This window comes from Podarcis cretensis (genome assembly GCF_951804945.1).
Source record: "Podarcis cretensis genome assembly, chromosome: 11".
NCBI lineage: Eukaryota > Metazoa > Chordata > Lepidosauria > Squamata > Lacertidae > Podarcis > Podarcis cretensis.
The window spans coordinates 65,677,778-65,704,898 of NC_137180.1; the positions used below are offsets into that span (position 1 = coordinate 65,677,778).

Below are 27,121 nucleotides of genomic sequence, written 5' to 3' on the forward strand. Positions count from 1 at the left end.
TCCAGGATGCACCCTGGTCTTAACGTCAAAAGATCCCTAGAACTGTCAGATTCCATGTGAAAACTGTAGGCTTGTGTGCAAACCACAGAGTTTGTAACACTATTAAGTCCTAATGGAGACCATAAACCCTGCAACCAAGAAGATGACACAAGCTGCAGAGATGAAGTTCATGGAGCAAACCCCGGTTGGGGCACAGAGAACGCCTGACCTTCAGGGTGGCACTAACACCTCCCTCCCACAGGTGAGCAAAGCCTTCAAGCACATCCCCTTCCTCTTGTGACCCTAAAGTATCACCTCTGCTTACAGAAACACTATTATCAGGCATGAGCCTCCACTCCTGCCTGGCAAACTTTAAATATTTTCTACTGAAAGAATCCCTGGAAGTCCTGTACAAACTGACTGTTAAAAGCACTAGGAGTCCTGCTGTCCTACAACTGCACAGCCAGCTTTGCCAAGAGCCCGGATGGCCAAAGCAGCAGAAAAACGACCAACAGGAAGGAAGGAAGACCAATGCCAACTTGAACTTATGGGATTTTTTTTAATTTATTTTTGTGGGTTTTAAACTTTTAAACTTTTTGTTTTTACAGGCTATTGTACCCGTTGCTAAAGCTGCTGATTCTGCCATAAAACTAGAACAGAAATTTCCCAGAAGTGTAGTCAGTTCCTCAACTGCCCGCCCACCTGCCTCCCAACCAACATTGCATTTGCAGCAGCAGCAACAGACTCCTGCTGACAGAGTCTGGCACGCAGCTACACGGGTCTGACCAAGGAATGAAGAAGCCAGGAGTCCACTGACCATTGGAATCGCCCTGTACAACACGGCCTGCTCTGCAGTTTGGTCCGCTCTGGCAGCACTTTAACCATAGAGGTCGTCATCGTTGTCTTCACTGTATACGTTCCCACCACCGGCGCCTCCGGTGCCCTGGCTGGGTCCAGCACCACCCTGGTTACCTGATGGGAATCTGCAAAGAAGAGCCAGAGAAGAGCAGCTGTTGAATACCTTCCACGGAGCAGGAGGCCATCAAGGCTGCTTGGGGTAAGCCACAGCCGCCTTCTTCCCCATGACCAGTTCTCCCTTCGCAGCTGTGGCTCAAAAGTCTCAAATTACCTGACCTGGCCACTTCTGGGTCTGGCCCTCTGGCCAGTTCCAGTTCCCCACCTTTGCTGTGGCACAGAAATGCATGGCAGACACCCTACCTCAAAGTGTCCTCTCAGAGCCCTCTGGGTTTCTGGCTCTCTGGCCAAGCGTCAAGACATCACATGTCCTGTATGCTTCATCCCATTTTACACCTTGCTGTGGAAGGAGGAGCCACACAAATGGGTTCCCCCTCTGCTCAGTTCCATGCAGGCCCTTCACTCTGTCGTGAAGGCACAGAGCTACAAGGGACACCTCAGGATGACAGAGATCCTGGGTAGTAACAGGGAGGGGAGGGGATACGGCAGCAGTGCTGGGCTACAGAGGGAAGAGATCTACAAACAGATCCAGTCCCCTCTCACTAAACTCTAAGTACCAAGCAGCTTAAACCTGCACAACAGTCATGCCATTTTGGTAAATAAATAAATAAAAATTAATTCACGGATTCCCATAAACATACTCTTCCAAAAGCTGCAAATACCATATTGATAAGGGGGGGGGGGGACCCAACACCTCGTACTGGGGAAACACAAGTAGCGATGGCAATCACTGCATTCCTCGTCCTGTCTAATGGGAGCTGTAAGCTCTCATGGCAAGATAGGTTTTGGAATGTGGACAGCACTTTTCTGACAGCAGGTACTGTGCAAAGGCCCAGTAGGAAAAGCAGCTCTGTACACCACAGAACCACAAGTTGCACATTTTTGACACCAGCTGTGGTGGACCTCTTTTGGACCTCTCCAAAAACCCAGGGTCATAAATGAAGTCCCATGTAATATGAAGAGCTACTAAGAGGGAGGACACAAAGTCCATGCCAAGATGCTCTGCTCACCTGAAGCTACCAAAGCCGCGGCTCTGCTGAAGGGTCTGTGCAAACATCTCATATTTGCGGATATCGTTGTCGCTGACTGAGCGGCGGGCGAAGCGCATGGCCTCCTCAAAGTGATCACGCCGGATCTCAGGGACTGGGTCATCCTCCTCCACTTCCTAAACCGGCAAAGTCACAGTTAGGAGCACAAGGTGCCACCAACAGCCACAGTCAACCCCCCCTTCCCACCCCAAGAGTTAATATCCACCACAAGTCCAAAGACACTCACCATGGCAGAAGGGTTGGTCTGCCTCTCCCTCTCCCGCCTGATCTCATTCTCAATCGACTCTCGGATGGCCAGCTTACAGGCCCGCTGGCAAATTTCGGTTAAATCGGCTCCTGAAAAGCCATTGGTCATCTTAGCCAGAAAATCCAGGTCCACGTCCTGAGGAAACACGGGAGGTCCCACATTAATTTATAAAGCCAACTTATCCCCTGCCCTTCCAATGCATTTCCATCATGCAGGGCAGTGTATGACAGCAAGGAAAAACAAAAGCACCGCATAAAAAGAAATAAAACTACGTAAAACAACAGCAACAAAAAAGCAGGCGCAGCAGATAAAAACAAACATTTTAAAATGAGGTTTACTACATAAAACACAAATCAACTGCCTAGTAAGACAAATGTTGTCAGAACAAAGTAGCTTTAATCAGTTGTCAGGCAGGGGGTTGGACTAGATGGCCCTTGGATACCTCTCAACTCTTAAGATTCTATGAACTGTGAGAAGGTGAATTTTTTTTTTTAATGATACCCCACCCTTCACTCTAATGCAAATAATTTTTCTTTTCCCACCATGAAGCAAATATTTCAGTGCATCTTGATTAAAAACTGGAGGGGCGTCAGAAGGCTAAATAAAGTTGTGTCATGGTCCAAGTCATGACCTCTGATCTCTGCAGGACTCCTAAGTTCTCTGCAGACACAAAAAGTGACATTTATCTGTACCCCACCCCCCACAGCATTCCTGTCAGCCCAAAACCTGCCTTGGCAACAGGCGATTTCCTCAGGTTGGCCTTGAGAATGGCCACACGAGACTTCTCATCAGGCAGTGGGATGTAGATCAGCTGATCCAGGCGCCCAGGGCGCAGGATGGCGGGATCAATGATGTCCGGCCGGTTAGTGGCGCCAATGATGAAAACGTTCTTTTTGGTTGACATGCCGTCCATCTCTGTTAGGATCTGGTTGATGACTCTGTCTGCGGCGCCGCCACCGTCCCCTATGTTCCCACCACGGGCCTTTGCAATGGAGTCCAGCTCATCAAAGAACAGCACACAGGGAGCTGCTTGGCGGGCCTGCGTGGAGGAAGGGTGCTCGGTCAGACCTCAAAACATGCAAGCGCTGGGAAACCAACTCACCAAACCTAGCATGGAAATGCCAGTGTGAAAGGGGGCCACCCTGCAGGGAAAATCCAGCAGGGAGAGCTGTACCTTGTCAAAGATCTCCCGCACGTTGGCCTCGGACTCTCCAAACCACATGGTGAGCAGTTCTGGACCCTTGATAGAGATGAAGTTGGCCTGGCATTCGTTGGCAATGGCTTTGGCCAGCAGGGTCTTTCCACAGCCAGGAGGCCCATAGAACAACACCCCTTTGGAGGGGGTCATGCCAAACTTAAGGAATTTGTCAGGATGCTCTACTGGATACTGTGGAAGGAAGAAGATCAGTATCAGCCCCACAAGGTTAAAGGGAAGGGAGGAGAGAACATCCTGAGCTCAGGGCCTCGCCACACTGTGTGGCCGTGGAGCACTTGGGAAGGGCTCTGTAGTAGCAAGCAATGCTTCACTGAGCCACAGAGAGGCAGAGGTGCAACATCCGCTCAGAGTTGGACACCTGTTCTTTCCTCACACATGCTGCTGCTGCTACTTCTTATAGAATAGCCTGGGAGTATAAGCCGGCATCCCCTCACCTACTGGATGAGCAAAAGCTGGTGACCCTGGTAAAAAGGCCTGGGGGTCGGCAGATTGAGGATTTTATGGCGTCATGGTCGTTAATCTCACCAGAAACGCACGACCCAAAATTATATAACTGATGCTTACACTGGAGCAGCCATATGGTGCCAAACATAAATGCTGTGACTGAAAACAATCCAGCTCAAAAGCTCAGAGAAAGTGAGATCTTCTGTTCTGAAGTCAGCCATGAGAGCGCTACCCCCGGGATCCTAAAGGAACATCGCCAGCTGCGTTTATAAATGCAGAGAAAGTACATAAGCCACGTTCCTTGGCAAGTATGTGGCCCTAAATCTGCGGGTCTCATTACAGGGCTCTGAGTTTTGTAAAATGACTTGGCAGGCATTAGAAACAGAACCATTCAAGCAAGATACACTTAAACAGCCAAGAGAACAGAGAAGGCTTATGTGACAGTGGGGCCTCCCTGTTCAGTAACTGGAAGGGTGTGCAAGAGCTATGTGCAGCCCTTAGTCAGGACTACCTCCTACACTTTTAACCAAGAAACAGTAGACGTTCAAAGAACATCTGGTTATCCGGCTCCCCCCCCCCCCCATATCCTGCCAATGTAGCATCCATTTATATTTAAAGAACGATTTATATTTTCCTATGCAAAAGAGTGACTGATAACCAATGCTGCTGCCCATGACTAGGCCCTCAGCTTGGTCTAATGATGGTAACTGGGAGTCTGACATCAACAGCCTCACCTGTACAAGCTCCTGCAGTTCTCGCTTGACGTCTTCCAAGCCTCCAATGTCTTGCCAAGTAACTTGTGGCACTTCTACCACCGTCTCGCGCAGGGCTGAGGGGTTGCTCTGGCTCAGGGCCCACTGCAAGGAGAGGTGGAAAGAGGTGGTTCATTGACACATGCACAATTTGCCGGCATGATCCCCCACACCCACAGAGAGAAGACATGGACGCATCCCCCTTACCCTGAAGTCATCCATGGTCACAGCCAACGAGTTCATCACTTCAGCATCAATGGTCTCATCCTCAAGGTCGATGAGATCCATCTTCTTCCGGATGGCCTGAAGTGCTGCCTCTGAGCACAAAGCAGCCAAGTCTGCACCCACATGGCCGTGGGTCTCATTAGCCACCTGAAGCAAGGGAAGAAGAAGCAGGTGTAAGCAGGTGCTCCAAGCGGCAGTTCCTTGAGGAAAAGGAACCCAGCTGCTCCAACCACTCAAGAAGACCCCAAAAATCATGACGCTTGTGAGCCTTATCACATAGGGGCAAGAAAAGAAACCAACGAACCTGTTCCAGATCAACATCATCAGCCAGCTTCATGTTCTTGGTGTGAATCTGCAAGATCTCCAGGCGGCCAGTAGCATCAGGAATGCCAATGTCCACCTCCCTATCAAAGCGACCTGCGGGGCACCAAAATCAACACTGACATTTGCTTCTGTACTTACGTCACTCCCCCATGCACAAAGGCCACCAAGGCCAAGCCCCCATGCAGCAGAACAGCAAAATGGGAGCACTGGGTGTTAAAAAGACCTCGGGGAAACACAACAGTTAATGGACATTCCCCACAAGGTAACAAGATGATGTTTAACAAGTGAAGCAGCTTTATCTCAGCAGTGTGCTTTCAGGCTGTGTTTGTATGAATATTGACTTGAAAAGAAACTCTACTCAATTTCAGAGAAATTGAGTGTTTTAAAACCAAGGTAAGAAAAGAGGCCTCTTTCAGTAAAAAAGAAAGAAAAAGGAAGTTATTTGATCCAACTTGTTAAATTAGCTGCCATTAGCACTCCACAGACACCCTGTCCCAAGCATAATTACATACATTTTAAAGAGAAGGTTAATGGGGCCAGTGTTACTTATCCTGCCTTCCACATTCTCTCATATTTATCAGAGGAAGGCTAGTTTTGTTTGTTTTTTAAAGGGTCAAGTTTAGCCTTCCTTAATATGCTGTTTTTCTACATAGCAGGAATCACACATGAAAATTCCCAGGTGCAGCTAGAAGTGGTACGATGCAGGAAATGGTTTTTTTTATTCATTTCTGCTGCATATATGAACTAGGCAAGAGTCTCAGTTGGACGGTGGGCCAATCAGCTCTCTGCTATCAAGCAATGTCTGTTTGAAAGGTGCCCACCAAGAAGCGCTCTCTCTCTCTCTCTCGGTTAGAGAATGGTACTGATAACACCAAGGTTGCAGGTTCAATCCCATACGGGACAGCTGCATATTCCTGCATTGCAGGGGTTGGACTAGATGACCCTCAAGGTCCCTTCCAACTTGACAATGCTACACTGCTACGATTCCTCTCCTGTCACCACGTCTGTACCCTCACTATCATGTGAAAGTCTAAGCAAAGGAGAATTGTGATTTGCACAGTACACAGCTTTCCATTTTTAAGTGGCACTGGGAGTTTACAACCTGTGCAAACCTGAAATTTCTCCCAGGGGCTAAAAATACTAATAAAGGAGACTGCACCGCATCCATGCTTTGTGCAGGTCTGCTCTAGTACTTAAGTTACCCACAGACTATTGCAAGTATTGAGCCAACATCTACCACACTGTAACACCCTCACAACAGAACAAGCCTAGTTACCAAATCGCCGGAGTGCTGGATCAATGCTGTTGGGTCTGTTGGTAGCAGCCATTACAATCACATGCGCTCGCTGCTTCAGGCCATCCATAAGTGTAAGCAACTGAGACACAATGCGCCGTTCTACTTCGCCATGTGTCTGTGGAGAGAACAGCCGATAGTGTGAAGATCTGCTAGGAAAGCGCCCGATCCCAAGGCACAAGTTGGGGTACAGCTTCACCACCAGCCACCCTTTCCCCTGGCCACCAAAAAGCAAGCTTAAAAACCAAGTAGTAATTCTAGGGCAAACATGGGATCAAATGCAGACTTCAGTTCAGGACCTACGAGATGCAGAATGCAAACTGGAGGAAAATGCTGGCAACCCAACACTAACTCCTTTCTGTTGCAAGCTGCCCAAAGTGGCTGGGAAAACCAGTCAGATGGGAAGGGAACAAGTAATAAATTACTATTACTACTGTGGCAAGAATTCCTATCATCACCATCATCATCTAGAATGGGTAGGTGTGCTGCCTAACCCTCCTCTCAGAAGGTCCATTTACAAAGCAGAAAACCTAAGAGATATGGAAAATAAGGTTCTGAAATAAGTAAAAACTAATGGTGAGGATTTGCTGAATTTATAATTTGAATTGGAATATAAGAAAGGGAGGTATGAGGAGGTCCGGAAAATAAGTTAAAAGAAAATAGGTAAAGGGAAATTTTATGTGTTTTTAGTTGTTTTTATATTTATTTATTTTTTGTATTTTTGTATTTTTGTTGTTTCTTTTTTGTTGTTTTACAATGTATTATTCTGGAAAATTTCAATAAATATCTTATAAAAAAAAAATACAAAGCAGAAAACCTAACTAGGCCCAGCATTGAAGTGTGGCTCCTCTGCCATGCAACTCATAAGAACGCTAAGCTGTCTTACAATACCTGATTGCAGGAGACAGAACGTTTGGTGAGCTTAAGTCCAGACTGAGGGCCTTCAACATGCCTTGGGACAGCCAAGCGCCACCTGCGTCCCAGCCTATCACTCACCACTTGCTCAAGCATCCCTTCTCAAAGTGCTGTAGCCACAGAACTGAGCTCCATCAACGGATTGGCAGAAGACTCACCTTCTCTCTTTTTGGAGCAATGGCATCCAGCTCATCAATGAAGATGATTGCCGGAGCATTCTTCTCCGCTTCCTCAAAGGCCTTCCGCAGGTTGCTCTCCGACTCACCCGCCAACTTGCTCATAATCTCAGGCCCTGTGGGAAACATGGCAGTATGTTACTTAAAGAGGAAGGTGACAGCAGTCGCAAATGACAAACCCAGGTCACAGTCCTGTTTAAAGCAGCACTGCTGGTAGGAATCTGAGAAGAGGAAAACCAAAGAGACCCCAGCTTCATCTCATATATCAGGCAAGAGACCCCATCTTTCTAAATACAGCGGTCTTTAGCTTTGGCCTCAGAAATTACCGTATTTTTTGCTCTATAAAACTCACTTTTCCCTCCTAAAAAGTAAGGGGAAATGTGTGTGCGTCTTATGGAGCGAATGCAGGCTGCACAGCTATCCCAGAAGCCAGAACAGCAAGAGGGATTGCTGCTTTTGCTGCACAGCGATCCCTCTTTGCTGTTCTGGCTTCTGGGATTCAGAATAATTTTTTTCTTGTTTTCCTCCTCCAAAAAACTAGGTGCGTCTTGTGGTCTGGTGCGTCTTATAGAGCGAAAAATACGGTAGCTAGAAGCAAGCAAGCTATATTAGTTTTGGCCTTCCCAGTAACTTTTTAGCCCAGCTTGAATGGGGAAGAGCCAAAACTTTTGATTTGTCTGTTGCTTTTCCACCCTCCTGACTCATCTCCCATAAGAACTACATTGCAGTGGTCAGCAAAAGCTTTCAGAAGGCTGCTGGCACCAAACTCCCCCATCTCGTGACTATGTCCTTTTCTCTGACCAACGTGCGACACTCCCATTGTTCCAGGTGCATTTTGTAACAGGGAATTTCATGAGTGTGAGCAGTTTCTAGCTGTGGGTGCAGTACTGGGCCTACGATTTCAGATTAAAACTGCAGAATGGAAGGAGGATCTTCTTCTGCCTCCCCACTGCCAGCTACTCTCTGAAGACTGGAGAAGACTCTCTTAAGAATATTGGGAGGGTGGGCAGGGGAAGGGCTAGACCATGTGAAAAATGAACATAGTATCTTAGCTGCAATTCATTCATTTCCAGCTTTGTATTCTTGTTAAAAAAAGGGGCGCATAGACATTCTGTTGTCGCACCCATAACCTCGGTTTAAGGCGCCCTTTAGCTCCTAGCTTTCATATATCAGTTTCTAACCATGGTACTGACCAAGTTAATAATCAGCAGAACAAGCTAGAGAAATCCCCAAACATGCCATCACCCCCCTAGCCAGGTGACCAAGTTGGAACCAACGCATTTGAAATGTATAAATCTGTGTGATCCTTGCCATGTAACCTTTGTACGTGATTTGGAACTGGATTTCCCCTGTATCTTCTGACTGCAGTCTGAATAAACCTTTTCTTTTTCCACCTGTGGTGTGATATTATTTGGCTCATCACCCCAGTTGGACAGTTTGTCCATAACATTGTCCACGTGGCACTCAAACTCCTTTCCAACCCAACACCTGAGCCGATCAACAGTGGCAGCCCCAAACTGCCAGTCTGGGAACTACTCCAGCTGCTCCGTATCCTGGCTTTCCATTTCTCCTCTCTGCCTTTCAATGACTCCATTAACATGCAACTATGGCTTAGTGTGAATGTGCAAGAATGTAGGTTCCTGGAGGGAAGATCATGGCTGCTTAGCTCCTCTCCCAGCCATGCTGCTGGTGCTGCCCTGCTGTCAGCTAAGCCATGGATTGGATTGGCATGTTCTGTAAACCTAAGCTCACAGTTTGTCTCACTCCAGACATGCCACAAGCTGTAACCAAGGTCTATTCTTCTTTTACTGCTTGTGGCTTGTCTGAAACAAGACAACATGATAAGCCAAGCCATGGTTCAACTCACAAAAATGCAGCAGACGACCAGACGGACAAAGTGGCTGCCATCTCCTGTCCGGGAGGCTGCACACACATGCCAAGTCATGGATTGGCTGAATGCTGTGTGTGAACTGAGCCAATGAACCTCTGCAGACTGATGCAGCTATTTTCGATTCAAAAATAGAGAGTAGACTCACCACTTTCTATTCACCTGAAATTGCACTGCATAGATCAAAGTACTTCCTTTAGGCTCCTCAAGGGGCAAGTGAGGTTTCCAAGGAGACAGGTTCTCTATTGACAACTGAGTTTGGCAAAGCCTTTCATAAACACCCAGCACCCAAGGGAAGAATAAGGATCCTCCCCTGAAGCAAGGCTGAGTTGAGATCTTATAACTGAAAATGGGCAGCTGTTTCCAAGAGTTTAGTACTATGTTCTGTTAAAGTGGTGCATTTTGATATATTGTTATATTTTATTTACTGCCTACATTGTAATTTTGAGCTGTTGCCCTACATTGTCAGTTGCATGGATAACATTTACTATTTATTTAGGTTATTTTGAGGTCACCTAATAACTGAAGAGTCTGTGTCAGTTTCTAGACTGATAAGCATGTGCTCAATGCAGCACTCTTCTGGCCTTTATCCAGGATTTTACAGAACTCCCTTTGGTACTAATATCAAAAGGTGGAGGGAAACAGCTTCAAAGAAGGAGAGCACAGCAGGGGGGAGCTGCATATCACTACAAGCTGGCTAGGAAGCACAAGTATACCAAAAACTGCCCAAAGGCACCTGGCAGAAATACACAATATGCTGCAATCTCATCCAACAGAAAAAAGATACAAATACTGAAACTGAGATGTAATTTTAGCAAGGAATCCTCCATACTGAGAATTTAACTCTTGTGAAAGGTCTTGTCCACAAGGAAAGACATTTTAAAAACAGGATCTACTTGAAAGGCTCACTTGCTCTCCACCTCATGGCCTTTTGCTCAATTTCAAGCTAACCATACAGCTGAAGGAGTCAACGTGAAGGTGAACATGACCACAGCAACTCAAACATGGTGACTTCAATGCACTTTATGGGGGGCTTCCCTTACATCTGATCCAGAAGCTGTAGTTAGTTTAGAAAGCTGCAGCACAGCTGCTGATAGCAGTAAGACCCTGTTGGCATAAAATATCTCTGCTCAGAGATGGGCACTGATTACCAATTTGCTACAAGAACAAGTTCAAGGCATAGAGCCCGGTACAGTTTTGGGACCAGTTTACTTGCAGGATTACCTTACTCTAGAGGTGCCCACTCAACCGCTTCACTCTGTGGAACTGTCACTGTCATCAATGCCACATGAGACTCATTCCACAGTTGCAAGTAAGCGTGGCAGCATCTAGCCTTTGCAACTCCCTGCTTATGGACCAGGGGGATTATTGCATTGTCTGTTTTCATTTTTATTATGTATTATGTGTTTTTTATATTGTGATTTTATGTTGTGAATCACCTTCAGATCTGTGGGTATAAGGACGATATACAAATTTTAATAATAATAATAATAATGATGATGATGATGTGGGTGCCTTCAGTACACTTTTCCAAAACTGGCTTAAAACACAAAGGAAAAGCTATCCAGGCATGCAGAAGCTACATGTGCTTTAATCTGTTTTAGCTTACTGTTGATTTTAATTAAATACCCGTTTTAAATGTCTTTTATTGATAATTTTAATGGGTTTTTTTGTAAACCAATTTGAGGCTTTATCAAACACTATATAAACTTGGATAAATAAAACAAAAACCATGAAGCTGCTCGCAGGCACTCACCGTTGATGAGGAAGAAGAAAGCTCCAGTCTCATTAGCCACTGCTCGGGCAATCAAGGTCTTCCCAGTACCCGGTGGACCATACAGCAAGATTCCTCGGGGAGGCTAGAGAAAGGCAGGTACGTTGCTTAACATTTGAGGGTTAAATCCAAATTCTGGTAAAGACCAGCAGTGCTATCCAGAAAGCATCTGTGCAGTCTGGGATCAACCAGTACCATACATCGCCAGCTTGGCCCTAGGACCGTGGGTGCCTGGGGCCGTGCACGCCACAGGCACGCTTGAGTCCGACGTCGGCACACCCGCCGGAGTGTACACCTGACATCACATGTGCACATCAGCAAGGGTGCCGATGTCAGACCGCATGCTTCCCAGCATAAACATTTGTGGCCAGTCCTGTAATGAGGAATGTTGTGGGGGCTGGAGCACCCACAGCCCCGCACACTCGGCACCTATGTACACCACAGAGGACTAAGCAAGGAAGGGCTGGTTTGCACCATCCTGATCTGTGCCTGGTCTGCTCTCCCAGTCAGCAAGAGCGTGTGGGTTTTCACTGAACTTCGTTTGACCTGCATGGTTATCTGCCTGCAGGTAAGTGTGACTGTGCTGACTGTAGCATGGGGCACTGCTTGATTGCTGGCTGGGTGAATACAGACAGGGGATGATGCCAAAGGGATTCACCACCATTTAAGGAGCCACAGAGACAGGTGAATGCCCCCATCCCCATGATATAGAATTGTAGGCCAGACATTGTGGAAGACAGTCCTGCATCCCTCTCCCAGGGTGAGAGCCTGGCTGAGGGGAAGTTTGGTTTGCTGGGGTTCCCCCTTGCCCCCCGAGTGAGCGGCAGGGGGAGAAGAGTTGGGAGTGGATTTATAATCTTCCTTCTGACAGTGTGGGGTGTGCATACACCCAGGCCTTAGTTTACTATCTGTGGCCCTGATCTCCCAGTCGTATACAGTGATGGAAGGTGGCACTCATATTTGCCTGGGTGGGCAGGTGGCAATGAAGATGCTGCCTCAATTTTCACCTTCATTGTGTTCTTCCAGTGCTTGCTAAAAACATTTTTGTTTGGACAAGCCTACCAACATATGTAGAATATTTATATGCATTTTAATCTGTCTTTAGGTTATTGCTGACTTTAACTAACATTTTTGTTATTTTATTCTATTCGCAAAGTACTTTTGAGATTTTCTACAATCAAGCTCTATACAGATTTTATTAAATATAGAAATACACCAGCGCATGTTATCAGAGAACTCTTGAGGAAGGGCTCTAGCATTCATTAGTACATGCACACCTGAGCAGAAGCAGCACCTGCAGGACATGTTTGCTACCCACACAGAGTCCAACCCATCATGAGTGGGGCCAGATACCTACCTTCACACCAATAGCCTTAAAGAGAGCAGGGTGCCGGAGAGGCAGCTCAACCATTTCCTTGATCTGAGCCAACTGCTTTCGACAGCCTCCAATGTCATCATAGCCCACTTCATTCAGGGACTCCTCTTCATCCTGGTATGTTTTCAAGGGACAGAGAATAAATGCACTGAGGACCTCATGGTCAAAGCAGTATGACAACTGTATCTGATAAATTCAGAAATGCTACGTCCCAAGCATACTATATTTTTATGAGCCAGCTCATAAAAGGACTTAAGGACCAAGATCCAGTCAAGTTGGATGAGTGCTTATTTGTGGCTCAGGACCAGAATGCCTCAAGGACGTCTTCTCTACATATGAACTCAGACCCTGCAATCATCCCTGGAAGCTCTTCTTCATGTGCCTCCTCCTCGAGAGGTCTGGAGGGTGGCAGCATGAGAACGGCCTTTTCTGTGGTGGCTCTCCATTTGTGGAATGCTCTCCCCAGGGAGATTTGCCTAGTGCCTTCATTACATATCTTTAGGCACCAGGAAAAACCTCTCTCTTCAACAGGCCTTCGGCTGATTAACATTTTATGGCTTTTTAAATGGGTTTGTGCAAGGGGAGGGTCTATTTATATTTGTTTTATTATGTATTTCTTATTGTCATTTTGTACTTTCCTGTTGTTAACTGCCATGGGATCTTCAGATGAATGGTGGTATACAAATAATAATAATAATAATATTTTCCAACATGGCGCTTAGCCTATGTTATCAAACATTTTCTTTTCCTTCTAACAGACAGTGTTAAAAACCAGCCGGTCACTATTCCAGATACCCATTTGGGTGGTATAGCACCCAAGGAAGTATCTCATTCTACAGCCTTGTCCAGTTCATCCGTCATAGGAACATGTGCCAAAGCTACAATAACCACTTTAGCTGGGAATGGGAAATTCCTTCGACAGGAACATAGCACACGGCTGCTTTGGTATTCAACAGCTCTGCCTTCCTTCCCAGAGGGGGACTTTTTAATCCTCAACTTTGTTTCCCCACCACACTGCTTACGGCCCACTCCAAGTCACAGAATGAGAGCTGTGGAAGAGGCCTGCTCAACTCACCTCTCGTTTGATAGGCTCTCCCTCACAGTGAATCACGGTGTCTGGAGCTACTATGCAGTATGGGCTGGGGTCTGTCTCCACCACTTTGAACTCGACTGCACGCATCCCTCCACGCACAAGGAAGATGTCCCCTGAAATTATCAGCATATTAATGAGGGTCAAGACACCACCCACCTCCAAAACAAGTACTCTCAAGAGTTGTAACAGTTCCCCATCCCTCTACTTAAGAAAGCTCAGAACTGAGGGAGCAGCTGCAGGTTTCCTGAGGAGATGCTTCCTTTACTATAGACTCACAGTTTAGGACAAAGTCACAGTGGCACTAGTAGCTCTGGGAACTTCCCCAAAGGGAACAGGAATGGAGGATGTTGCTACTAGGAGAAACGGCAAGCCAGCCTGACCACTACCACCAGGGGGGAGGGGGGGCAGAACTGCACGGTCTCGCCTCACTTGACTGAATAGGGCCTACAGAACTGTCAAGTTGGCTACACACCAGAGAAGCTCAAAACAAGGCCTCTCTGCTCTTGGCTACTTCTCAATGCTTCACAATCAAAAGACCCTCTAGACTTACAGCTTAGACACTGACAGCTGTTTCGAACAGCAAATAGTGGTCTAGAGGCAGTTTCTGCAACACCACTGTTCACTGCACATGGCAGGAAGCCACAGACTTTCATTTGGGGCAAAACAGAACTGGGAAAATTTAGTCAAAGACACCAGCTCACAAGCAACCCAAATAAAAGTTTATAGTCTTCATAGATCGAAATATCATTTTGATGGGAGATATGAATGGCGTTGTCTCGACATATATGGATAAATCTGAAAGACAAGTAGTCACAAAAGATGGAAGACTACCAAAGACCTTTTTTGAATTGACAGACAATATGGACTTGATTGATATTTGGAGAACTAAAAATCCCCTAGGTAGAGAGGGGACCTTCTTCTCTGAAGCCAATTTGACCTGGACTAGAATAGACCAAATTTGGATTACAAGAGGGATGGCACCCAAGATCCGAAAGGTGGAAATCTGCCCCAAAATCTGCTCCGACCATAACCCAGTGAAGATGGATATGAAACTAACACTGACTGGTTCCTTTAGATGGAGAATGAATGACACCTTGTTTAGAGACTCTGAAATTGTGAAAAAGGCCCAAAAAACACTAAAAGACTACTTTGAGATAAATTTGAAGACTACCGTGGAGAAAAGAGTAATCTGGGATGCAAGTAAAGCTGTAATGAGGGGGTTTTTGATTCAGCAAAATGCTATAAAGAGGAAACTTCAAGAGGAGAAGAAAGAAAAGATTTTAGAGAAAATTAGAGAAGGCGAGAAGAGATTAAGGACTAAACCTAAGTCACAGGATATTCTACGAGAAATTAAATTACATCAGGCACAATATTTGAAAATGGTTAACCAGGATATAGAATGGAAAATTAAACAAATGAGACAAAAAACCTTCGAATCGGCCAATAAGTGTGGAAAGCTGCTAGCTTGGCAGCTGAAGAAAAGACAGAAATTAAATACTGTCACCAATCTTGAAGTAAATGGACGAAATATACAAAACCCACGGGAGATTCAAGACTGCTTTCAGAGATACTTTAAACAACTGTACTCACAAGGGCCACAGAATGAGAGCAAAATCGAGAAATTTTTGGAAACAAATGGATTACAAAAAATATCTCAAGAGAATAAATTAATACTGAATGACAAAATTTCTGAACAGGAGGTTGAAGGTGCCATTAAGAACCTGCAACTAGGCAAGTCTCCAGGCCCGGATGGGCTAACCTCCAAATACTACAAAGACATGAAAGATTACTTAATTCAACCTCTAATGGAGGTTGGCAATGAAATTATGGAAGGGAAAAGAGCGCCGGAGTCGTGGAAAGAAGCTTACATCACGCTTATACCGAAAAATGAGATAGAAAAGACACAACTAAAGAACTACCGCCCCATATCCCTACTTAATGTGGATTATAAAATTTTTGCTGATATTCTAGCTAGAAGATTGAAAAAAGTTTTAGCAACAATGATTCATAAAGACCAAGCTGGCTTTCTCCCAGGCAGACAATTGTCAAATAACACGAGAAACTTAATTGACATTTTAGAAAAGCTACAAGTTAATATAAATACAAAAGCTGTCTTGATATTTATTGATGCGGAGAAAGCCTTTGAAAATATTTCTTGGAGTTTTATGAGGAAAAATTTGCAAGGGATGGGGGTTGGAGAAAGGTTTGGAAACGGTATAGGCGCGATTTACTCAGAACAGAAGGCGAAATTAATAGTGAATAATGCAGTTACGGAAGAAGTTAAGATAGAGAAAGGGACACGACAAGGCTGCCCAATTTCCCCTTTGCTTTTTATTTCAGTCCTGGAGGTCTTGCTGAACATGATTAGAAGGGACCAACAGATTCAGGGTATACAGGTCGGAGTTAAACACTATAAACTGAAAGCCTACGCAGATGACCTAGTACTGACGCTACAGGAGCCAATCCCTAGTTCTAAAAGAGCACTGGAAATAATACAAGAATTTGGTCGGGTGGCAGGTTTTAAATTGAATAAATCAAAAACTATGGTTTTAGAGAAAAATTTGACAGCAGTAGAGAAGGAAAGGTTTCAGGAAGAAACAGGTTTAATATTGGTGAAAAAAGTGAAATATCTAGGGGTGAACTTGACTTCGAAGAATGTAAATTTATTTAAAGATAATTATGAGAAGTGTTGGTCAGAAGTGAAAAAAGATCTTGAAATTTGGACAAATTTGAAACTTTCCTTACTGGGTAGAATTGCTGTTATCAAAATGAATGTATTGCCAAGAATGTTGTTTTTGTTTCAGACGCTACAAATCATTGACAAAATGGACTGTTTTGAGAAGTGGCAAAAAGAAATTTCTAGATTTGTCTGGCAGGGCAAAAAGCCCAGAATAAAATACAAAATTCTTACTGACGCAAAGGAAAGAGGGGGGTTTGCCCTGCCGGACTTTAAGTTATATTATGAAGCAGCAGCTTTTTGCTGGTTGAAGGATTGGCTACTTCTTGAAAACACGGATATTTTAGATTTGGAAGGATATGATAACGTTTTTGGGTGGCATGCATACTTGTGGTACGGTAAGGCTAAAGTGTACAAGACATTTAAAAACCATATTGTCAGGAAAGCATTGTTTAATGTCTGGATGAGATACAAAGATTTATTGGAAAATAAAACCCCTAGGTGGCTCTCACCTATGGAAGCAAAGGCCTTAAAAAAGCTTAATATGGAATCTAACTGGCCAAAATATTGGGAAATTCTGGAGCAGGAGGGAGATAAAGTGAAATTGCAAAGCTATGAGAAACTTAAGGATAAGGTGCGAGACTGGTTACATTATTTTCAAATAAGAGAGGCCTATCACTTGGACAGGAAAATTGGTTTCCAGGTGGAAAAATCAAAGCTGGAAACAGAATTGTTAGAACCCAATGCTAAGATATTGTCGAGAATGTATAACCTGCTGTTGAAGTGGAATACTGAGGATGAAACGGTAAAATCTGCTATGATAAAATGGGCACAAGACGTTGGTCATAACATTATGTTTGTTGACTGGGAACAGTTGTGGACCACCGGTATGAAATTCACGGCATGTAATGCCTTAAGAGAGAATATTATGAAAATGATATATAGGTGGTACATGACCCCAGTCAAACTTGCAAAAATCTACCATCTGCCCGATAATAAATGTTGGAAATGTAAAGAAACTGAAGGGACATTCTTTCACCTTTGGTGGACGTGCCCAAGGATCAAGGCTTTCTGGGAGATGATATATAATGAACTGAAAAAGGTATTTAAGTATACCTTCTTGAAGAAACCAGAGGCCTTTCTTCTGGGCATGGTCGGCCAATTGGTGTCAAAGAAGGACAGAACTTTCTTTATGTACGCTACAGCAGCAGCAAGAATACTCATCGCAAAGTATTGGAAGACACAAGATCTACCCACTCTGGAAGAATGGCAGATGCAAGTAATAGACTATATGGAACTGGCTGAAATGACCGGCAGAATTCGAGATCAAGGAGAAGAGCAGGTGGAAGAGGACTGGAAGAAGTTTAAAGTCTATTTACAAAAACACTGTAAAATCTTTGAATGTTGAGGACATTGAAAAGGAAAAGAAGGGGTTCTAGTGACTGAGTTAAATAAGAGCACAAAGGAAGGGACCAAGAATCAAAATGAACAAAATTGAGCTTGCTGAACTAATTATTACATAGAATACAAGATCGGGAGGCGGGTGGAAGTAAGGAAAATAAGGTTTTGAAGGGTATAATTGGAAAGTGAGTTTATTTTTATGTCAAAATCTCTTTTTTCTTTTTTTTCTTATTTTTTGTCTATGTTTTGCTCTTTTTTTTCTTTTTTGTGTAATGTTTGTGAAAATTTTTCTTTTTGTAATGTTTGTGAAAATATGCTTTTTTGTTCTTTTTTGTGGAAAATGTAATAAAATTATTATAAATAAAAAAAATAAAAAAAAATAATAATAAAAAATAAAAGTTTATAGTCTTGGACTAAAACTGTTCAGATGTTTTGGACTCCAGCTCTCATGATCCCTGACCATGCTTCACCACCTGAAAAATTCAGGGTGGCATAAAAATGTTGTAATATGAGTGTCCAGCAGCTGCGAACAAGCAGCTCGATGTTTACATCACATGATGTGTCTGAGCGTGGGACAGGAAGTTCAAAGCTCTTCTCAGAGTTGTGTTCTCAGTGTAACATGAGATCTTCCTGTTGTTCCTGTACAGGGGGAGTTAGTCAGTTGTACGGAGGCTTCTGAGAGAGAAGTCATGTTTTGTGCAGTGTACAGTCCAGGAATAAAGTAGAATGAAATAGAACGACTACTTTTCAGACTGTTTTTCTTTCTCCTGCTGGCATGCAAGGGAGAAGGGAATGTGCATCTCTCAAGAGGGAGGTGTCGCTTATTGAAGACCTCCCTGGTCTGTCTGGAAACCAGCCAGGGTAGATCATCGGCAACAGGCCCCGAGTGCCTGGGAAGAGGAGTCAGCCTTTCCCGAGGGGGCCAGTTTCCAACAAAAAAATGCAATTAATAAAATAATAAACATGGATGACCGCAGGTTGAAGAAAGCTTGTCTAAAGTATTCTCCACAGCAGCTTCTCTGCTGGTTTAGTGCCCTTACCTTTTCTGATGGGTCTGTATGCTTCCAGGAAGTATGGCTTGAGGTACACCTCAAACAGGTTCCCTGTGATCCCTTCCACTGTGTCATCAATGGGCAGCACATGGATGCGCTTGCCATACTTCACATCTGGACAAGGCTGGATGCTGGAAAGAAAGAAGGTGCCTTTGTGACCCTCAAGTGGCCCCCAATTTGCAAACTAGAAACATGTACAAGAAACAACTTCCCAGCCTCGATGAAAAGGACAGGGCAGTCAGCTACCTTTTCACTTCCTTCAGACTTCCTATTCATTTCCAACTTTTCAATGGTGGACTTAGGAACACAGGAATCTCTCTCATCCAGTCAGGACAAGGGGACATCTAGCTTGGTATTGTCTACATTGACTAGCAGCAGCTCTCCAGAGTTTCAGGCAGGGAATCTTTCTCAGCCCGACCTGGAGATGCTGGTGACTGAACCCGGGACCTTCTACGTGCAAAGCAGATGCCCAATCACTCAGCTATAGACCGTCACTGTCATTTCTCCTTCCATCCAGGAATGATCCTAGCTCAGGGGTACACTATCTGCTCTGCATGTAGAAGGTCAAGACCAAGTATCTCCAGGTAGGGCTGGGAGAGGCCCCCACCCAAAACCCTGTAGAACTGCTCACCAGCTCACTTAATAAGGAGTTACATGGTCCAGCCGTCTGTCTCGTAATAAGGCAGCTTCCTAGTCAATTGGTTTTCTGCCCCACCCCGGCCTCCAGCTCTTCCAACTTTTTCTTTCAATTTCCTTCTCTCCCCCACCCTCTGCAAAAGGACTGGAACAAAATGCTTCAAACTCTACAGCATAATTTATAGAAATGTCAATATTGACATAATCTTTTCCAAGTGAAGAACATTATGATAATAAGAACCACAGGACTCATGATAAAAAGAATTCCAGAGACTCCACTTTTACATAGGTACACCCGTTTAATGAGATAAGAATATGAGGCAGCTTCAGCAGGCAATTTGTTTTGGAGTGAGGCAATTTGTTTTGCAATGTCAATTTAAAGGGGACATTGTTTGCCCCCAAATGGAGTAAGTGTCTCCATAGGTCACAGACTATTCAAAGCATGCAATTTCATGTGATTCCCTAGCCCTACCACACGCTCCTTTCCTCTTAGCAGGGAACACAGAAGCTAGCTTCTTGGAAGTTTTCCTGTTCAACTCTGTTTATTCTAGGTAACATCTGTGTCAGATTAAGCTATTAATCAAGCTCCCCTTGATTAAGTTTTTAATTTAACCCATCTATACCTTCATAAACAAGTCCACACCAATGCCACTAATGTTGACAATTCCCTTTACAAACAGGCAACAATAACCAACACAAGGCAGCATGCTTGGAAGAACTCTTTCCACATATTAGCCACAGGCTTACTGACCAAATTAACTCTGTGTGTTTAACAGGACATGCAGGCCTCACCTGATCACGTCTCCAAGGCGCACCCTCAGATTGTTGCGAACAACCCTGTTCATGCGGATTTTCTCATCAGAGCAGGTGTCATCAGACAGGACGATGCACACTGCCTCTCTCCTCTTCTTCCCTTTCAGCAGGACTGTATCTCCCCTAAACAGCTGCAATTCATCCATTTTGGCCTGAAAACAGTAAGTGTGAGAAAGCAGGTCCCCAGCTGAATTTTAAAAACAAATAGGTATTTTAATTCTGCTGATCTGAAACTGACTACAACTGGTAATGTACTAGTTTGATAAAAGCATCCAGCTAAGAACAAAATATTAATCAGCAGAAGCGATACAAGGCAGAATAAAGGCAAATTTAGGAGAAAGAGTGTCCTGTTGGGAAAACCCACAGGTACCTGGTTGTAACTGTGTGGGGGTGTTAGATATGATGTAAAGCCTCTTCCTGAAAACCCACTGAGCCACTAACAGTCAGAATAGGCAATACAAATAGCCTGTTCAGAGACGGCTTCCTCCATTCTGTGTAAGTCAAAGAGTCACCAACAAATTGCACATATCAGTGATATAGTTCTCTATTGATATGTTGAACACACCTGTGACAGTGACACAACACTGTTGTCCTCGTTGATTGCTTCATCAACAATTAGCCGATTGGGCCTGTTCTTCTGCTTGAGAATTGCAGTTGACAAGTCATCAGCTTTGGAACTGTAATAAGAGAAGACAAGAGTTGTTGGGAGCACAGAAGACGGAGCCACACCCTTGTTCAACCATTTGCATTCTATGCTTCTTTGTTACATTTTCTCTCAGGCAAACCTTAGTTGAAAGGCAAGTACAACATTCTATGCAACAAAATTCACAACAAGCAACAATGTGAGTGCAAGGTGTTCTCCCACAGTGCCCTCTACTCTGTTTTCTACTGAGCAGTTATAGATCAGAAACATTCAGAAACCACTTACCATTGAGAAAAAGAAAGAAAGCAGTGTGGCAAACAACCCACATACAAAGAGCCCCCCCCCTTAAGTGATAGTCCCTAGGCAAATCTTGACACTTATTCTGTCAAAATGTTTGTGTACACTTCCCAGAAGATGCCCAAGCTTAGTCTGCATCAGAACACTAAGAGAGGAGAGGAATTAAAGGGTGTACAATAGCCAGAGTCCTTCTGCAAGCCCTCAACATTTCATTTCCCACATGGAGGTCAAAATTCAACACAGATTAATTGCTCAAACCATTTAAGGTTCTGTGAGCTAAAACCAGCACCTGACTGCCACGAGTCCCCCTTTACCATCACCTGCAGGCAACCTCCCTGGCCAGATATAGAGCAAGATCAAAGACTTGATAACCTAGAGTCCTGAAGGATCACACAGCAAAGGTTCTAAGAAAATGAAGAGTAGCCCTATCCCATCACTTGTTGCTCTACAAACACTTCCACTAAGAAGAGGCAGAATCACAGAAGAGTCTCTTACAATATTCAGTTTGCAGTCTAAATTTTCCAAGGGTTTGGTTTTTTTTAAAAAAACTAAGCAAGAACTTCAACACAAGTCTGAGAATGTGTTGAACTGAACGAGGCCTAGGTAAGTTTCATTAGCTCATCAGTTCCACCCTTAAGTTGGAAACTGACACATCATAGCTTTACATTGCCAAAAACAAAAGTGAAACTGATCATTTCTTTTGCAAAGTTCAAGCAGAAAACACATGAATGGTATGAAAATGGGAGTTCAAGTATTTTGTTCCCTGGCAGATATGCTTATAGACAAAGCCTAAAAGAAGAAAACCTCTAAGAAACTCATGACAACACAGTGTGAAATGAGCAAGCCTACTGGAAGTGACTGATAGGTGCTTTGCAGGATGTTAAATAGGACACCAAGCCAACCCTCCTAAATCTGCCTTCAATGATATGCAGCAACTGAGGAAATACAGATGCGTTTACACCAGTTAAGGCTGACAACTAAGATGAAGAACAACTGTTATGGTACCAGTAAACCCAAACTTGGAGGAGAGTGAGATGCAGCACCCGGGACCAACTCTCTAGAACTAGAGAAGAGCCAGATATTGTTCAGGCAACTTAATGTGCTCAAGTGTGATGCAGTCAAGTAATGCAATGTGGGGGGTTTTCTCCACCATCATATTTTGGTGGGGAATGTGCCATTACTGGACACAAGTTGCTTCATAAAATTGTCAGTCATATTATGACTAGAAATAATGCAATTCAAACTAAGCAACTGGAATGGATTAAGTATCAGTCAGCGCTAAAAAGGTTGCAATAGATTCCCCCCCCCCCCGTTGCATACGTCTGGAAAGCACAGCTTCTCAGGTATGTTAAACAGTTTTCAGTGCCTTCAAGTTTTCTTACCTCTAAATAATGAAAGGGAATAGCTTAAATAAGTGGACATATCTTAAAACGTAATCAGTCTGCATATCTTTAAAAATTTAATTCCAGTAAAATAATTTCGACGTAAAGTATTGAATATGCTTCGGGGTAACACTTAAGTACTCTAACTGCACTCTTCTAATAATGTTTTTCAGTTCATTTACTTTGGGCTATTGGAAAAAAATAAATTAGTATTTATGCAGAACATAAACTTTACTTGGGTGGTCTTAATGTAAGGCAAACAGACATGCTAAATCAAATCACAAAACATATCTGGAAATGGAACATTGAGAAAGTTCTCTGGAACATTTTCCAGTGCAAGAAAACCCACATTCCTGGTGGCAGAGGAGCAACTCCAGGTCCCTCTTACCAGTTAAGAGAGGTGAAGAGTTAAGTACAGTACTGGGAAATGCAAGGAGCTATCAGGGAGCTACAGGGAACTGATTTTAACCCTCTTCCTAACTTTTGGAACGGGGCACTACCCAGGCAACAGTCTTCAGAAGAGCAAAGGAAAAGACACTAAGGACAGCTTGAGGACAAAAGCCTCAACATCCACAGCTGGCTGTACCAATCTAGGTCACTTCCAGTGGAAGACGGTTCTCCAACAGAACATCCAAAAATTGAAAACCGAAGAAAACACAAATGTGAATAAGCAAGCATTGTGGCAATGAAGTTTCAAATAACAGCATGGTGGCTACTACTTTCTTAGAACCAGGCCATCAAGATTCCCGACAGATCTTCAGTAAGATACTTGGCTAGAGGAAATACTGGAAAGCCAAGGGACCAGTTAGCTCTACCACAGAAGACACTTCATTTGGAATTGTAACTGGAAGCAGATTATGGAGGAAGAGATCTGTTGTTTCACAGCTACCGGAAAGTTGGGTTCTTCCAAGCTGCTGTAACTGCATTAAAAATAGAAGGAAGGATCTCAGCAATGACACCTGTGAATTTCAAGCAGCTGGTCTTGCCTCAGCCATGTCACCTGAGAACAACCAGGTAAAAAGAAAAACAAAACCGCTTCAGCCAACAAAAAGAAGATGAAGCCTAGATTTGCAAATAATAATTTATGAAGGTTCAGGAATTTTTCTAGGCAACAATGCTAGTAGGAAAGGGTTCAGCTGTCTGTTTACTATTAGTTAAGAAAAAAGCTAAAAACTGTTAGATTCATTTATTTTGAGGCCTGTATGTTTAAGTAGACGAACCAATACTTGTATTTTGACTGGAAACCAGGGAATTCCACAGGACATATCACATTCATAGTGAAGAGAAGAAAATACTCAACAGTCTACCTACCTGCCAATTATCTTCCTGCTCTCATGCAAAGTCATCCAGACATACTTTACAAGGTTTTAAAAAGGAAGTTGCTGGCAAGGCTCTTTTCACCTCACAATGTTTGCCAAGTTGAGAAGCACCCAGTGATGCAAAATTAATTCCAATACTGATTAGTTAAAGAGTCCTTGTGAACTCAGTGCCCCCAAACTTATCTATTTCAGCCATCAGATTTTTTTAATGTAGCCGAATTAGAAGCAGGAACAAGACTTCTATTGTTATCACTTTTTAAAGAGAGTGCTGTTTTCATACAAGTGTGTCTTTAGGATGTGAAAAGGGGCCATAGTTCATAGGAGCACAAAATACCCAGATTCAATTCCTGACATCTCCAGGTAAGGCCGAGAAGACTTCATGCTTGAAAGCCTAAAGAGCTGCTGCCAGTCAGCTCAATACTGAGATAGATGGGCCAATAGTAAGAAACAACTTTGGCTATTGTTGGGCTGTCCCACCACCCCACTTCCCAGCAGCTGCTTCAAAATTCCTGTTTTTAAAAGGGCATGAGGTTTTTTGGCTGCATAACATCAGAAAGCCAAATCAGAGTGAGGGCATGAAGCAGTCTGCTCGGAGCAGACTTTGTACCAACCCCACAAAGTCAATTAGTTGTTGTGACATCATGCCAAGTAAGAAAACAATGCTTCCAGACCTTACTGTTGATTGGCAATTGCTATTCATATTGGAGGAAATCTCCCCCCACCCCAAAAAATGGACAGTACATTTTTTAAGGTGACAAATGTTTTGTGAAATGCTGTTTCTGTTGTCACTTAACCATGACTGTTTCTCACTTCTCCCAGCATAGCTGTCGAGAGCTCTTTAAGACAGAATTTTTTTTAAAATTATCCTAAGCATTTAGTTACTCTACCAACAGCATAAGACCAGCTTGTTGGTCCTAACATGTTTCCCTCTGATAGCCAGTGGAGCTCAAGCCAAAATGGAAGAGCCTAATCAGCAAGTGATGTCCAAATGGGTTTTATTTCCATTCCTTGTTCACTTGAGAGTTAAGACCAGGAAGTGGTGAACCTAAGGAGTCCTTCTCTAGCTGGTATCACATGACCAATGCTTTGTGGCTTCCATATGACAAGATGGCTGCCACAGCTAAGAATTCCTACTGAAGCACACCAGCATGCTACCTTGCTTACTAGCGAGAAAATCCCACGAGGCAGTGTGTTTTTCCAAGCGGAGCAGGTGCAAGTTTAGCAGCCACAATTCTCCCTGGGAACAATGGGAGGGGGTGTCCAACTTGAGCACATCCTCTTACTGAGCCAGCCACGTGAGAGGCGACTTGGCTTGAAAGTACCTGATGGCAAGCAAGGCCAGTTACCCTGGTGTAATGCACTGGGGAGAAAGAAAGCAGCTGCCCAAGAGCCTCGGAGGTCAGCGGGCGAAGCATTCATTCTGGCCAGTGTGGCTTGAGGATCCATCGAGAACCATAGAAGCATCTGGCCTGCAACTTGACAGCATGTTGGAGAAGGGACCCCCTCGCCTATATCTGACCAGTGTGAATCTGAAGGCCCTCGTTCCTTGTTAAAGAGGCTAGTTTCTCATGTGAAACGAAAGATCATTGGAACCCTAAGGGCTCCTTGCTGCTGGTATTCTCCTTTCTGGGGAGGCCGCCTTCCTGCTCCTGCTCCTCCTCCTCCGTGATTCAGCAACCCTTCGGGGGAGCCACGTTCAGAAGCTGCCCGGCGACGCCCCCGGAGCCGGCAGATCCAGCCAGGGCGGCCCTGGAGGCGCCTGGCGGGGGAGGCGGCGCTGGATCCGCCGGGGAAGGGAGCCCCCCGGCCTCGCTCTCTCCCCCCCCCCCCGCCCTCCCAGCGCCGGCCCAGGAGGCGGCGGGTGACTCGGCAGAAGTGGCCGAGCAGGAAGTGGCCTCGCCGAGAAGGAAGCGCCGCCTCCCTCCGGCTCCGCGTCCCCCCCCCCGGCGCCCGGGGGCATCACGCCCCCCCGGACTCCCCCCCACAGAAAGACCCCCTCAATGGGGGGGAGGCAGGAAGGAGCCGGCGCCCCCTCCCCCCGAGGAAAGGATGGCGCCCCCTCCCCCCCTCAAGGCTAGAAGGCTTGGGGGGGGGGGAGAGAAATGGCGGCGCCTGAGGGAGGTGGAAACGGGGGGGGGGGGCTTTTCTGTCTCCTCCATCCGCCGCCCGCCCCCCGTTCCAGGCCTGGTAGGGCCGGGAGAGGGAGCGAAGGAGGCGGCGAGGCCTTCCTCAGGGAAGGGGGGAGCGGGGGGGGGGTCCTCCTGTCAGGCGGGTCTCCTCTCCTCCCTGCCCCCCCCCCGTGTGAGACTCACTCGGCTCCCGAGGCCATGGCGGCAAGGCTCGGCTGCAGGGGTCTCGAAGGGTGGCTCGGCCTGGGCGCCGCGCTCGCTCGCTCTCTCTGCTGGCTCTCTCCTCGCTCGCTCGCCCGCTCGCTTTCCCCTCACGGATCAACGCCGACTCATCGGGAGTGACGCTCCGCCCGGCGTGCTAGGCCGCGCTCTGCCTAGCAACAGGTGCCGCAGCGGCCAATCGGAAAAAAGGAAACCGGCCCCGCTCGGCCAATCCGCAGGAGGGGCGGGAAAAAAAAGCCGCAAAGCTGCCGGACCCGGAGGTTGGAGGAAGGGGGGGGTCATCCGGGTAGCGCATTCCGTCGGGGACGGGCGGACCAATCGGAAAAATCCCTCGATGCGAAAGGGAGGGGGGAATAAAGGCGTCTGTGGGGGGGGGGGGGAGCGCCGCCCGGATTCCTTTTCTGCCTGGCAACGTAGCGCGGATTGGGTGGGGCTCCGAGAGCGACGGGTGCGCTGCAGCCAGTCGCAACGTGACAAGTAGATGATTGGCGTGGCGGGGCAGCCAATGGGAGAGCGCGCCCCCCCCCGCGCAGAGCTGCGTGGCCCCGGAAGGGGATTTCCCGCCCTCGGCTTGCTGGGGCGCGTGACGTCATAAAGGGGAAGGCGGGGCTGGGGCGAGAGTGCTTCTGAGAATGTGCCGAGCGCGCCGCAGGGAGAGGCGGCGGCGCTGCTGCTGGGCGGGCGGGCGGGGCTGCTTGGGCGCCGGGAGGCCTCCGACGGAGCGGGGCGGCCGGCAGGGGAGGCTCGGAGCTGCGGCAGAGAAGCCGGGAGCGGCTCTCTCCTGCGCGCTCTCCTGCTGCAGCCACAGCCACGCGGCGTCTCCC

The 27,121-nt window shown here is 45.7% G+C and overlaps 1 protein-coding gene across 1 annotated transcript; it reads right to left on the reverse strand.

Annotated features, from left to right (window-relative positions):
- Positions 1-518: 518 nt before the first annotated feature.
- On the reverse strand, positions 519-26,430 carry VCP (valosin containing protein). The gene is made up of 17 exons (XM_079994818.1): positions 26,259-26,430; positions 20,871-20,982; positions 20,285-20,457; positions 18,845-18,987; positions 13,709-13,839; positions 12,616-12,747; positions 11,241-11,343; positions 7,579-7,712; positions 6,488-6,623; positions 5,192-5,304; positions 4,870-5,034; positions 4,645-4,767; positions 3,425-3,637; positions 2,981-3,289; positions 2,230-2,385; positions 1,965-2,119; positions 519-962 (listed from the first exon to the last, which is right to left on the reverse strand). The coding sequence occupies exons 1-17, from the start codon at positions 26,273-26,275 to the stop codon at positions 857-859; spliced, it is 2,421 nt and encodes an 806-aa protein (XP_079850944.1). The 5' UTR covers positions 26,276-26,430; the 3' UTR covers positions 519-856.
- Between the last annotated feature and the right edge of the window lie 691 nt (positions 26,431-27,121).